The sequence below is a fragment of the Nyctereutes procyonoides genome, unplaced genomic scaffold (assembly GCF_905146905.1).
Source record: "Nyctereutes procyonoides isolate TBG_1078 unplaced genomic scaffold, NYPRO_anot_genome, whole genome shotgun sequence".
In the NCBI taxonomy this organism is placed as follows: domain Eukaryota; kingdom Metazoa; phylum Chordata; class Mammalia; order Carnivora; family Canidae; genus Nyctereutes; species Nyctereutes procyonoides.
The window spans coordinates 104,847,862-104,861,255 of NW_026575125.1; the positions used below are offsets into that span (position 1 = coordinate 104,847,862).

At 44.3% G+C, this 13,394-nt stretch overlaps 1 protein-coding gene across 4 annotated transcripts in view; it reads right to left on the reverse strand.

Moving 5' to 3' along the window:
- Nucleotides 1–4,821: 4,821 nt before the first annotated feature.
- Nucleotides 4,822–13,394, reverse strand: part of ARHGEF6 (Rac/Cdc42 guanine nucleotide exchange factor 6) — a 101,773-nt gene continuing 93,200 nt past the window's right edge. For all 4 annotated transcript variants that reach the window (XM_055338514.1, XM_055338515.1, XM_055338513.1 and 1 more), the window contains 4 exons: nt 12,337–12,426; nt 10,391–10,490; nt 8,713–8,767; nt 4,822–7,623 (listed from right to left, as the gene is read on the reverse strand). In XM_055338514.1, coding sequence (XP_055194489.1) covers nt 7,483–7,623; nt 8,713–8,767; nt 10,391–10,490; nt 12,337–12,426 — 386 coding nt within the window. In that variant the 3' untranslated portion in view covers nt 4,822–7,482. The remainder of the gene's footprint in view (nt 7,624–8,712; nt 8,768–10,390; nt 10,491–12,336; nt 12,427–13,394) is intronic.

Below are 13,394 nucleotides of genomic sequence, written 5' to 3' on the forward strand. Positions count from 1 at the left end.
CCACCCATCCAACACTGATTGACGTTATACATCCTGTGCTAAACATGAAATAAATGTGATGCCGTGCCTGCCCTCAAGTAGCTTACAGCCTTCTACATAACAGGTGTACAAACATTTAAAGCCTGGAGTTAATGCTGCAGCAGGAGTTAGGGACCAGTGTTACAGGTGATACATGCAAAGGACTTACAACTTAGACATGCAGGGGAAAGTAGGAGTCAGGAAAGGCTTTCTGGGAGTGGTGGCACAGACTGAGTCTTAAAGGGTGTTTCGGGGAGGGAAGGAGCCCCGGAGGAAGAGAGCAGAACACGCAGAAGCACAGCAGGGGGCAGGTGTCTGCTCACAGAGGGCCTCATGTGGGTAACAGTCTTGGTGTACGGCCGCAGAGCTCATGTGGAAGCCCAGTTTAGGAAGAGGCCCAGTGCTCATTTGGCAGAAACTGCCCTCTGGCATGCTTTCCAAAGTGGCCGGCTCCGTAGCATCCTGTGTGGCTCAGGTGGCCTGAGGGGCATGTTGCGAGAAGGTGGCCAGGAGGCTGGTCACAGAGCAGACCATGCAGGCTACAAGGACACAGAAAACTTGGACCCCCAGTTGGCCTATGCTATAGACACTAAGGCAAATTTTCAGTTTTCCCATTCAAATTATTTGGAACGTTTGCTTGTTCAACAAATATTTATTGAGTAGGTACTGTGGGCTTGACCCTATACCAGGCCCTGAATTTACACAGATTAAAGGAATCAATCTCTTCTCTTCAAGTACTTAACATTTAGTGTGGGAGAAGACCCCAGTAGATGAAGTGCAGTGCAATGGCAGGAAAAAGGCTGTTGGGAGTCTGGATTCCCCAAAGAGGCAAGATGTGAGCTCACTTTTTTTTTTAAGAAATTATTTCAAAGTTACAGAGAAGTTGAAAAATAATAGTATAAATAACAGTGTATCTTTTTTTGGAACCACGTGAGGTTGTATACATCATGGTCTCACCCCTAAATATGTATTTGCTGATAATAAAGATGTTCTTTATAACCACAGCATAGGTGAGCCCCAAATAACACAGGTTTGGATTTTTTTCAACAATTTTTTTTTAATTTTTATTTATTTATGATAGACATACAGAGAGAGAGAGAGAGACAGGCAGAGACACAGGCAGAGGGAGAAGCAGGCTCCATGCACCGGGAGCCCGATGTGGGACTCGATCCCGGGTCTCCAGGATCACGCCCTGGGCCAAAGGCAGGCGCCAAACCGCTGCGCCACCCAGGGATCCCTGGATTTTTTTCAATAAATAAAGTACTATAAATGCTCTTCCTTAAGATTTTCTTAAAAACGTTTTCTTTTCTTTGGCTTACTTTATTGTAAGAATACAGCATATAATGCATAGAACATACAAAATATATGTTGACTGTATGTTATCAGTAAGGCTTCCAGTCAACAGTAGGCCATTAGTTTAGTGTGGGGGAGGTCAAAACTTTACGTGGATTTTTGACTGTGTGTGTGCGGGGGGGTCGGCACTCTTACCCTTAGATTATTCAAAGGCCAACTGTACATTTATCAACTTCCATAAATTCAACATTGATACTGATTTGCCATTTGTCTTCTAATTCAGTTAAGTTATACAATAATATCTTTGCTATCACTTTGCCCTTCCAGTACAGGAACCAGTCTGGGGTCAGGTATTAAACTCAGCTGTCATGTCTCTTTAGTTGCTTTTAATCTGGAACATTGCCACAGCCTTTCTTTGTATTTAATGACTTTGACATTTTTGCCTAAAATACTAACAGTCTCTCCCCTTTAAAAAGAAAAAAAAAAAGAATGTTCCTTTTCTGAATTTGTCTGAAGTTTCCTCAGGGTTAAATCCCAGTTATGCTTTCCTAGATGGCAAACCACATTCGTGATGTTGTGTTCTCAGTGGATCCCATCTGGAAGCACATGCTGGCCATCTGTCTGTCGTCACTGATGTGAATTTTGATCACTCAGTGAAGGAAGATGTCGTCCAGTCTCTGTACTCCATAGTTACCATTTTCCCCTTTGTAACTAAGTGAGCAGTCTTAGGGGAAACACTTCAAGACCACGCAAGGATCTTGTTAACATTTCCCCCTCTATTTAGCATCTGATAGTCATTTTTGCCTGAATCAGTCTATAGTATGATGCTTGCAAAATGATTTTTTCCAACTCTGGCCTTCCTTCCACATTTACCATCAACACTCAATGTGGTCCTGTGAGCAAGAGCTTTTCCCTTTCTGCCCACTTACTTATCAGTATGGACTCATAGATTCCTACGTTGTTCACTGTTTTCAAACTCATCACTGTCCTTATTTTGGTGCTCAAACTTACCCTTTTTTGGCTAGTAGGAGCCTCTTTGGGTTAGCCCCTGTGTCCTTGAAATGGTATCTATCAGGTTCCTTTTTTTAGTATTATTTTACTTTCTGGCACAAGAAGATGTTCTGGCCTCATCTTGTACCTTCCCTGCTTCAGCTATAGAATCAGCCATTTTGCCAAGGAGCTCCGGTTCCTTTCAGCACAGAGTTTAAGTGTTTAGAAACCAAATTCTGGGTACTAATTGTATTTCTTGCTATGAGGGTGTCACTGCTCCTAGGAAGTGTAAATATATATATATAAATATATATATATATGGAGTATAACATATTATACTTCATATTATATGTATATATGGAGTATAACATATATAAATATATACTAATAACTATAAATATATTTATACACACACAAAAGCTATCAGAGTTAGCAAATAAAAATTCTGGATACCCAGTTATATTTGAATTTCAGGTAAACATTGAAAAACTTAGTAGAAATATATCCCATGCAATATATGAGACATGATCTGTACCAAAACATTATTTGTTGCACAGCTGAAATTCAATTTTTAAAAGTAACTCTATACTCAACATGGGGTTTGAACTTAAGACCCCAAGATCAAGAGTTGCTTGCTCTACCGACCAAGCCAGCCAGGTGCCCCAGCTGAAATTCAAACTTAACTGAGCATCTTGTATTTTATCTGGCAATCCTAATACATACAAACATATAAAGTACATACATATAAATGTACACATACACATGCAGAGACACACACATATATATACGTGTTTTAGAGATCATGAGTTCACATAGATATGTAAGCTGATTCTAAATGGAAAGGAAAGAATTTGCTTGATGGACAGGAATGGGAAAGGGATAGGTGTATTCGGCAGGGCAAAAGGCATATTATAGGACTTAAGAGAAATTCATGGAAATTAAATTTTACTGTGTGGTGAGGAGTAGCAAGAGACTAATTTTTTAAACAGATGAATGACATCGATCTCTTAGGTAACCATGCCATGGGAACCAAAGAGGATTGACTAGAGAAGGTGACACAAGAGGCAAGGAGATGCATTAGTCTAAGGGAGAGATGATAAGCGCCAAAAACAGGTGATGGTCAGGAGGATGGAGAGGAATTCAGATGATACAACAGAGTTAAAAATGGTAAGAGTGGATAGCTAGACTTATAAAGGGTTAATGTATAAATTTACACAGGGTTGAGAGAGAGGATGGAGCAGATGATAATGCCCATTTTCCTGATAGGCAACTAAGTGGCCAGGGGTGCTGTTCACCGGGATGGGAAACATTGGAGGAGCTGATCTGGGAATAAAAATGAGGAGTCCTATTTCGGACATGTTGAGTTCAAGGTGCTGTAGGACAACCAAGTTGAGACTGCAGGAAGTAGCTGTATCCATGGGTCTGGAGCTCAGGAGAAAGATTGGGATGGAAAAACACGGACATGGGGGTCACTTGCATTTTCATCAATGAGGTTTTAGGAATAGATGAGGTTCTCCAGAAAGAGGCTATAAAAAGGAAGAGAAGAAGTGTCGCGGATATCAAATGTTCAAGGGACAGACAAAGGAGGCAAAGCCAGCAAAGAAGACAGGGGTGGTCAGAAAGATTGAATGAATGCCAGAAAAGTTGGGATAATGAAAGCCAAGGAAGGAGAGATTTATCAAGGAGGTGAGGGTCAAATTATGTGGAGATGTCAAGGGAAGAATTGAAAAGTGTTCCCTGGATTTTTCAATTAAGAGCTCATTAGCGATTTCATGAGAGTAGGTCGCTGAGGAAGAAGCCTATTTAGTAGGCTCCAAGTATAGAAGTGAAAGCATGGTAGAAAGAGCATGCATCCCAGAGGCAGACGGACCAAGGTTTGGAATCCCAGCTCCACACATACTAGCATCTTGTTCAACACCTGTGCCTCTGTTCCTTTTTAAGATGGGGATAACCAGTACTTCATACAGTGGGTGCAAATGTTTTGTGAGCTCAACCATATAAAACACTTAGGATAGAGCCCAGAACATGGGAGGTGTGATATTGGATCTACTGCTTCAGAGTAGGAGACATAGCTTCCAAAGGCATCCTAAGCAGAAAGGTAATACTTGGTGCCTAAAAAATCACTGGCTACAGGAGAGGAAGTCAGGGGGCTTCTGTTGGACTAATGGCTTCAAGGTCATTGTACTGTAGTTGTGATCCAAATTTGGTCCAGGAAGCTTCTACTCCTGTTCCACCCCCACCACTGCCACAACAATCTCCCAAGCACAAAGCCATGAGTGCCCACCAGCTGCCAAGCCCCAGGAAGATGGCCTCTGCCTCACGTAAACCTTCCAAACATCATGCAAAGGCATCTCATTGGCAGAACTGAAAATACGTCAGAACCCACATTGTATAGAGAACCCTAGCTGCAACGGAGTCTGAGATAGGCCTTTTGTTTTGTTTTTTTAGGCTTCCAGGGAGAAACACAAAAGGGGTAGGAAGGGAAGCTGAGTAGCAACAGATACCTACAGCACACCTGTCTCGAGGTGGAGCAAATATTTTTATTTTGACTGCTGACACCAGCATTCCAACTGCAGTCAAAATGTAGGCTTCAAGTGGTTGACAAAATCCTGATACAGGATGGAAAATAGTGTACAGTTCATAGGTTGAGGATGGAAGGAGAGGGGTGGAGAAGTTAAGGAAGGCCCGTATTATCTCTGTAAAGCAGGGAGCAGATCTCACCTGCCCAGACTGAAACAGGTGGAAGACAGCTGGAGAGCGGACGCCTAATGAGTAAATGGGGGAGGAAGCTGCCATAGCATGAAAAATCCTTCTGCACACTGGTTAGAGAAAAAAAGGAAGAAAAAGAAAGAAAAAGAAAAGAAAACACAGGACTTAGTTTATAAAGCACTGTTATTCTTATTTATTGAAAACGTCCATTTTAAAAGTCTTCAAAATAAAAACAAGTTAGAAAATTTGAGCTTGTGTAAGAAGGAACATGATGGAAGAGGAACTAAAAAGCCTCTAAGGGCAGCAGTTTAATTACAGAGTAAGAGGAACCCACTTATAGAGTATGTAAACAACACAACTATGAAGACACTGCTCTCAGGTTAACATGGCTTCATTTCCTTTATATTACTGCTTACTGTGTGAGCGCAGACACCACACTCTGCACGAGCTTCACTACCCAGAGTACCGAGGGCCTCTCCTCAGAAGGTCAAGTTCCAAAAACATGCATATGTACACTTTACTTTAAAATAAAGACCTTTCAGTATTATAAGCAATCCTGTACCTTATCTACTAAAGTATTTTGTAATCACAAAAATGTTCCCTATGGATATAATGTGCACATTTACTGTAAGCCATTGATTAACCACAGACAGGGCAGATGCTCAGATCTTTGTGGTTGTTGTTAATTTTTAGGTGAAGGATGGCACAGCTAAGCTTCTGGGCTTAAAAACAGAATGACGGCCATTTCTAGAAATCTTCACTCTTCAGCTTCCAAAGATGGCTGCATGTGGTTGGCTGATGGCGGACTGCAGGTAGAGTCCCTTTCCTGTGGATGGTGTCATTTCTGCTGTGCAGCAAGTAGTCAACAGCCCTGTACCGTGTAGCTATGGGAACTTGAGACGCCCCCCCACCCCAGTATGAGAAAGAAAAAGAGCTTAGCAAGCTGGGGGATTCGAGCTTCAAGTGTGCTTTCTTAATAACATTTGCAAAACCCACATTTATAGGCACCCGCCAAATGTATCTGGAAGACTACCTTGACCAGACCATTGGCCCTCTGCCTCTCTTTCCAGTGATCTTCCCCACCTGCCCAGTTGCACCTGTCTTGGGGAGAGAGAGGGGTGGGTTGCACTGTGCTGACTTTCAGTTGTGCTGAATTTGCATGAGTTCTGCTCTTCTGTGACCCTCCTTCTAAACCTGGTTTACCACAGTTCTAATTGTTGAGACACTTACAAAGGTGATTGTTGGATTTAATGAGCCACTTTAGTAAACCAGTTCCAAATCCTGAGCTTCACTAGCAACCAGCACACAACCACTAGAGGTGTCCATTCTTTCTGGATATACAAACTGGACCAAGAGCACATTTCTGCAAATAATGCTTCAAGGCTGAGGAATATTACAGCTTCTCACTGCATACCTGGTAGAGCAATAAAGTGAATTAAAGCAGTCTACTAGGGCATGATAGCTCCTCAATGCAGATTGTTTTGAAGGATGAGAAGTCACAAGTTGAATATGCAGTGTAGATGAAGCAACTGCTCACAGTCTATATTTTCAAAAAGGAAGCGAAGCACACACATACTAGTTTACACATCGCTTCATATGGTTGGCTAAAAGCACTGGGGAAATATAAAACTTACATACGAGGCAGAAGGTTGTGGGGGAAATCTATCATGCACTGGGGAGGGATGATCAACTCTGCTGCTGAAGGGGAAGATTGTCTAGTGCAATTTGCTAATGGATCTGGTATTGGCATGGATGACCAGAGCTTCTGCCCCATAGAGTTAAAATGTAAACGCACACAAAAGGAATAAGGGTGCTACTGTTTTCTTGGCCTTATAGACAACACAGGGCAGTAATTTTTTTAAAAAAGTGTGCATTGAGGGGTGGCACATGATAGTCCAGGGAGGGTGGCTGGGTCACTGGGCAAATGTGCTAGTCTTCCAATCACCCTACCCTAGTCATAGCTCAAGGAGCTTTGTCTTCCTTAAATTGGGTACAGAGGGGCTTCCAGATACAAGAAAGCATGAGAGAAAAAGTCAAGTTCACATTTACTAAGCCATGGCCAGCCACTTTGACATGGCATCCAGCCCAAAAGAGTGATGGGGCGGGGCGAGGAGGGGAAATGGCTGGTTGAAGAGGCACTATGAATTGAAGGCCATCTGAAGACCATTTAAGTCATTTGCCTATACTAGTTTTCCTTTTCTTATTGAATGGAAAAGACTCTGGAGAGACTTCCACCACCACTTTCACTTTTACCCCTGTCAGAAAGAAAACAACCAACCAATAACCAAACAACAACAAACACTCAAGCAAACAGACAGAGAAAGAAAGCAAGAGCAAGAGCAGGGGAATGGAAGGGGGGAGAGAGGACTGACTCAGATACAAAATAAAAGCCAAGGAAGTGAGCAAACAAATCATTCATCTGGACATTTCGAGATGCCCCGAAGGCACGTCTGCCCAGCTGCACAGTGATAGTTATGGAAGAATGGAGGTCTTGCTACTGGATTCAGCCCGAATACACTCATCAGTTTGCTTCAACAGCCTCCGGACCAGCTTTTCTAGGTCCCTTCTTGATTTCAATTCTTCTTCCAGGCATTGCTTCATTCTTTTATTTTCCTACGATGAGAAAAGACTCATTAATTCCCAAACTACGTGGCCCCTTCCCAGGGCTCCTCCTGTTCCTCCTCTTGGCAGCTTTCACCACTGACTACACTTTCCTTCCTCAGACTCCTCTCCTTCAGCTTTTAGGACAAGGCAGCCCCCTGATTCTCCTACCTTTCTCTGGCCGAGCCTTTGCAGTCTTCTTGCTTGCAGTCTAAGCGTCCTGTACAGTATTGGCCCAGGCCCTCTTCCAACTCAGCTCTCTTTTCATCTAGTGTCTCTTCTTCAGCTCAACTCAGGGGCCTCCCTAATCCCTCTGACACTTGACCTCATCTCATCTCACGAGCACCAGGTCCACAGTCCCTAGTGTCGAGTTGATATTTACAAGCACTTCAGACTCATATCCTAGAGTGAACTCAGTCTCTCCTCTGTCACCCCAAACTTCTTTTCCTCCTGTGGTTCCTGAGTTCGTGAAGGGCACTGCCCTATCCAAGTAGATATCCATGTAAGAAGCCTCATCTTCAATCTCTGGCTCTCCCTCTCAATCCCAACATCACGGCATCAATTTTCCATAGGCTCTAACTCTACGATGTGCCTTCCTTTACATTTGTTTTCCTTCTCTGCAGCCTCAATGGCACTGCCTCAGTTCAGAACTCCATTGTGTCTCACCCTGAGTTTTGTGATGGATAACCTCCCAAGAGGTCTTCTAGCCTCTGTTCTCCCTCTCCAGTCCATCCTTTACCCCGTCACCAGGTGCAGCCAGTCCCCAAACACCAGGAAGAGTGTGCATCATGGAGTACTGGATCACATCTTCAGAGGAGCCCGCAAATCAAGATTTATGGTTCTCTTTATACTTACACACTCGTGGATGACTTATCTTTTCTAAAATTCTGTTTACAAATGTCAGAGAACATGAAAGTTTAACTAAGTATTGGGAACCTATTGTAAACCACTAAATGGGTATAGGAGCAAGCCTAAGAAATTTAAACCCAACACTACATGGCAAAATCAACAGAACTCACCCTGTAGAAATAAGAAAAATCCCCACCTCACCACCTTGTTCCTATTATATGACCCAAGAAAATCAGTTATATATTTCATTACCTGTTTCAGTTCTTTGACCTCATCCTTCAAGGCATACACAGTATCAACCAGACTCCTAGAACATAAAGTTCAGAGATTCATAGCTGGCACTGAAACACTGTCACATAAAACTTAACCATAAAAGCCGCTTTCAAGAAATACAGATCCTGAAAAACATTGGCCTTTCTAGCTGGTTGGGAAAGATACTGCTACGAATGGCCCCTGTGGTCTCTATTTTTATGGGCAAACCACCACCAGCCCACATGCTCATTCGAATGCCATGTCGTTACACCTTTACTATAGTGCCCTCCTCCTTGGCCACTTACTTCCCAGCTTGGGGGATTTACAAAAAAAGAGACTAGAGCTCATCGCAAGGTTTTGACTTTCTTAAGAGCAGGAGTGAACATCACATAACATATAATGAGGGGTGTCATGAGGCCCTGCTTATCCTGTGCTATGGCATTGCTGCTCTCACCTCTGTGACCCTACGTGACCCTATATGACACAAAGTCAGGGGCATTCTTTCTGGAAGGTCTCATCTGTTCCAAAAGAGGATAAAATGCCCTGCCTGAGTCATGGAACAGTTAATTCCCAGATGGCTCTCTCCCTGGACAAGAATTCTAGAGATCTGGGTTCCAGGTCTGACCCTACCACTTACCATCCTCCGGCCTTGGGTAACCAGGTTCTTTCTCCTCTCCTTGCCTTACTTTCTTCGCATACAAAATAATGTGGGATAATACCACATTCCCCACAAACTTCACAAAGTTGTTGTGGGGATTAATATAGCTCTCTATAATAACAATCCTTATTACAACTGTTATCATTTATTGAGTGATTACTATGTGCCAGCCTTTATACTTATGATTCCATTTAACTTCACAACAAACCTTAAAGTATTACTATCATACTTATTTACAGATGGGGAAATGGAGGCACAGAACAGTAAAGAGGCTGGCCCCAGGTCACACGGCTAACACGATGCTGAATTTGGGCTTGAACCAGGACTGTTCTCTTGAGCCCAAGCACTTTACCATTTTGCCACATCACTTCGTATACCAGATGGAAAAATACATTGACGATGTCAAGCACTTTGAAATATGCTGTACTATGCAAATTTAGGCCTGACTTCAGAAATGACTCAAGTTTAAACAAATGAATTATTTGGCTACTTTGTGTTTATTTTATGAGCCCATAGGTACTTAACCTGATTTTTCCCCATTAGGTCACCCTCATTAGTGTGCAAAGGTAGACCAGGAACATCATTTCCCTGAACCTCAACTTCAATAGAATTGATGAAAGTAATGCTTAATTCACTGGGTTTCTGTAGGATGCTAAATAGGCCAAGTATGTGAAAGTCCAGTGTTTGATTCAGTAAGTGTGAGAAGCATCCCTCTGGGCAAGGAAATTGGTGCTGTGGCCTTCCCAAGCACCATCTAAACCCATCTAGAGTGCGATTCTTGCATACCCTGAAGCACTTTACTGTATGGGGGAGCTAGCCCCAGGGGCAGCCACCACACACAGAGTTCCAGGCCCTCTGCCTTCCCCTCATTGTGGGGGCAGCCCTCCTGCACCTCCCAACTATATTCCTGGAGAAGGAGGGACTGTCCTTCAGTGTGGGCTTTGCAAGAGATGCATTGCCTTTCTGGAACCTTATTTCCAGTCCCCAGACAAATCAGAAAAGGTAGCCCACTCTACTCACTTTTCTTCAATGATAGTCTGGCCATTGCTCCTGGTTTCTTCAATGATGAGTTTCTCTTCCTCAGGGAGTAAGACTTGTGGAAGTGAATCTTTGCGAGCACCTACAAACAAGGGTTGCAAGAGGGACGAGAGGGGAGAGTTAGCAGAGACTATTCTAGGTGTTGGTCCCTTCTACTAACGTCACTGAGGGGTCTCTGCTGATGGCATGTTGCTGCTTTGCACCCAGAGAGCAGCCATTCAACATTTGCTGACATGAGAAAACAGACAACTACATCAATTGGATTTTGGCCAGGGTGGAAGCACTTTATCAGTCAAGTTCATTTGGGTCAAGGGTGGAGAGGGGTTTGGGGGTCGTCACACCAGCACAAAGGTGTGGACATCCTCATGGCTCTGCTCAGACAGTCTCCAGGCTCTGGGGATGGAAGAGGTGACAGAACAGACAAGGGACTGGACCAAACAGCTCTCCTGCATCTCTAACCTCCCCCTCACTTCTGGATCCTTCCTCCTGGAGCTCAAGGCCTTAATCTTAAGTCTCCCTGAGCCTTCAAGTTGTGTGCGCTCACTGTCTCATCTTTGCTCAGGTGGCAGTGGCTTTGCCTTCCTGGGCCCAGTACTCTGTAGGTGCTTAATAATTAGACAGCAGACTGGCTGACTCACTGGTTAAATGCAGCAGGAAATAACAGCAGCGAGGTCCTAGGAAACAGGACTTCCAGCTGAAGAGGGACAGAGGATGGAAGGTCACCACGATGCTAGACAACCTGCCACGTGTCGGGGACAGGCTAGGTAGGAGGGGCGGAAACGTGGCTCTTTAGGCCAGAACACCTGCCTGTGCCTCCTACAGATCTGCGGATGCCGTGAATGTGAAGAGAGCAGGGTTGGGGAGCAGATGAGGTCACGTTTTGTACGAGGGAGGCTTCTTCTGGTGTCTCCCTGTCCCCCTCTCTTTCCTAGCTTTCATGCCCCAAACTGCTTTCGCTGTCCTTTCCTGCCTCCTTGAAACTTGTTCACAGAGCTGGGCATGTCCAAAGCCACCACCAGGATCTATCTGTGAAGCAGAGGGTGTGACAGACCTCTCTTCACGGCCAAATGTGTCAAGTTTGACATCAAATGTTTTCCTCATGCCAGCCTTAGTTAGGGACAAGTTCCTTTGGAAGCACCCAAGTGATCCCCACCTCCAACTCGAGTGATGGACAGCAGCTGTCCAAAATGGAGCATTATGGAGAACTCACTTCTTGTGTGGATGCAAACACCTCACAGAGGTCTCCTGAATGTCTATAATCATGCAAGACAAGACAGGACTGATGCGACCCAGTTTTTTGAGAAGCTCAAGGATCAATCAGAAAACCTCATCTCGCTTTCAGTTCTATAGCCTGAAAGGTGTTGGAGTGAGTGGGGAACACCCTTCCTGATCACTCCCTGAAAACTGCAGACATTCCAAACAGCCCCTGCTAAGCAGCTACATTTCCAGATTTTCAGAGCAACTTTGAAACTCAAGCTGGGTGGAGCACTGTTCGCTTAAAAATGCAGCTGATCAAAGATAGTATTGTAACTTCCTTTCCAAATCTGCCTATGAGAAGAGATTACCATCAGTTCACAGACACAGGAACTCTTCTGGGCTCTTTAATTCCTAACTAGTGCTGGCAAAGGTATCTGTATACTTCAAAGGAGAAGGACTTTTTTAAAAAAAAAGACTTCTTTTTTTCATTTCTATCACCTCCAACTTTTTTACTCTTGCGTCTCTCTTTCTCTCTGAGTGAAAAGAAAGAGTGGTAAACAAACCGCCTGGCAGCTAAAAGCACCTTATCGGAAAGATGCAGTTCTGCACCAGGTCACCTGCTTTCCACACCCTGCAACCCATCTGGGTTGCTTTGCTCTTTTTCAAAGAGGTGCTGAGCAGTCAAAAAGAAACAGCATTCATTAGAGAAAGTGGTTTGGGGGGGAACCTACTTGAGCCATGGCCTTGTTGAAAATTCGCGCTGGTGCAGTAGGCTTCAATCACTTTAAGGATCTGAGCATCCTCTTCCAGAGCAGCCGTACCTATTGGATTTAATTAATAATGACTTTGCAGACAGAGATCCACCTCTGGACCCTCAAAATGATGCCATGTACTCAGTTGCTGGGGACTGGTTTCCCTGACCGGAAAGCCTTTGCCAGCAGCGGCAGCTTTCTTTCAATTTTTCTTTTCTGAAGAAACTTCTACATCATTTGGAGGCTTTTACTAGACTGCTAGGGGCCATGATGACAGCACCAGGCTCGGCGCTAGCCTCAGTTCTCACCCAACATACACCACAGCCTGCCTCCCCTCCAAATTGCAAGGCATCCCTTCTCTAGGAAGCTTTCCCCCATAGACCTCACCCGGTTTTTCCCAATCAGCCAGCAGAGTCATTGATTCTCCCTTCCCCTCCAACTCTTTCTTGAAATGACTGGGAGGCGGAACCCCGCTCGAGGGATGATGCATGCACCAAGGGGTGGGCTGGGCGATGCAGAAGCTGGAGTCCAGTAAAGACTTCTACAGATTACTTTTGCCTGAGACACACAATTCTGCGACCCTTTTGGGATGTACCACTCACTCCTTCATGTGTCTCCCAGAGTACCTCGGTCCCAGTCATAGAGGCAAATACGGACATATGCACTGGCCAAAGGACTCTGTAGCCCGCCTCAGAATCAAGCCATTTCTACATGGCAGCAGGGTGACTGCTTAGCTAACTGGAAATGTCACTGAGCATTAAACTTCCAGAAGGATTTCAGCCTTCAGGTCTGTTTCGTCTATCTCAGTAGGGAAAACATCTTGTGTATGAGAAACTGAGGGAAAGAAATGAATCTGTAGCAAATGAGGCCCTTTAGTGGTTCTCACCCAGGTGGGGTAAAATATTCTATGCCAAGATCATACAATGGTGTCTGCCTCAGATCACATGAAGTGCAGAAGCAGGCAGCTCATTCAAAAAGCTTAGAAGTGACCAGCCCTAGAATGGCATTTTTCTTTGTGTAACAGGTGATAACGGGGA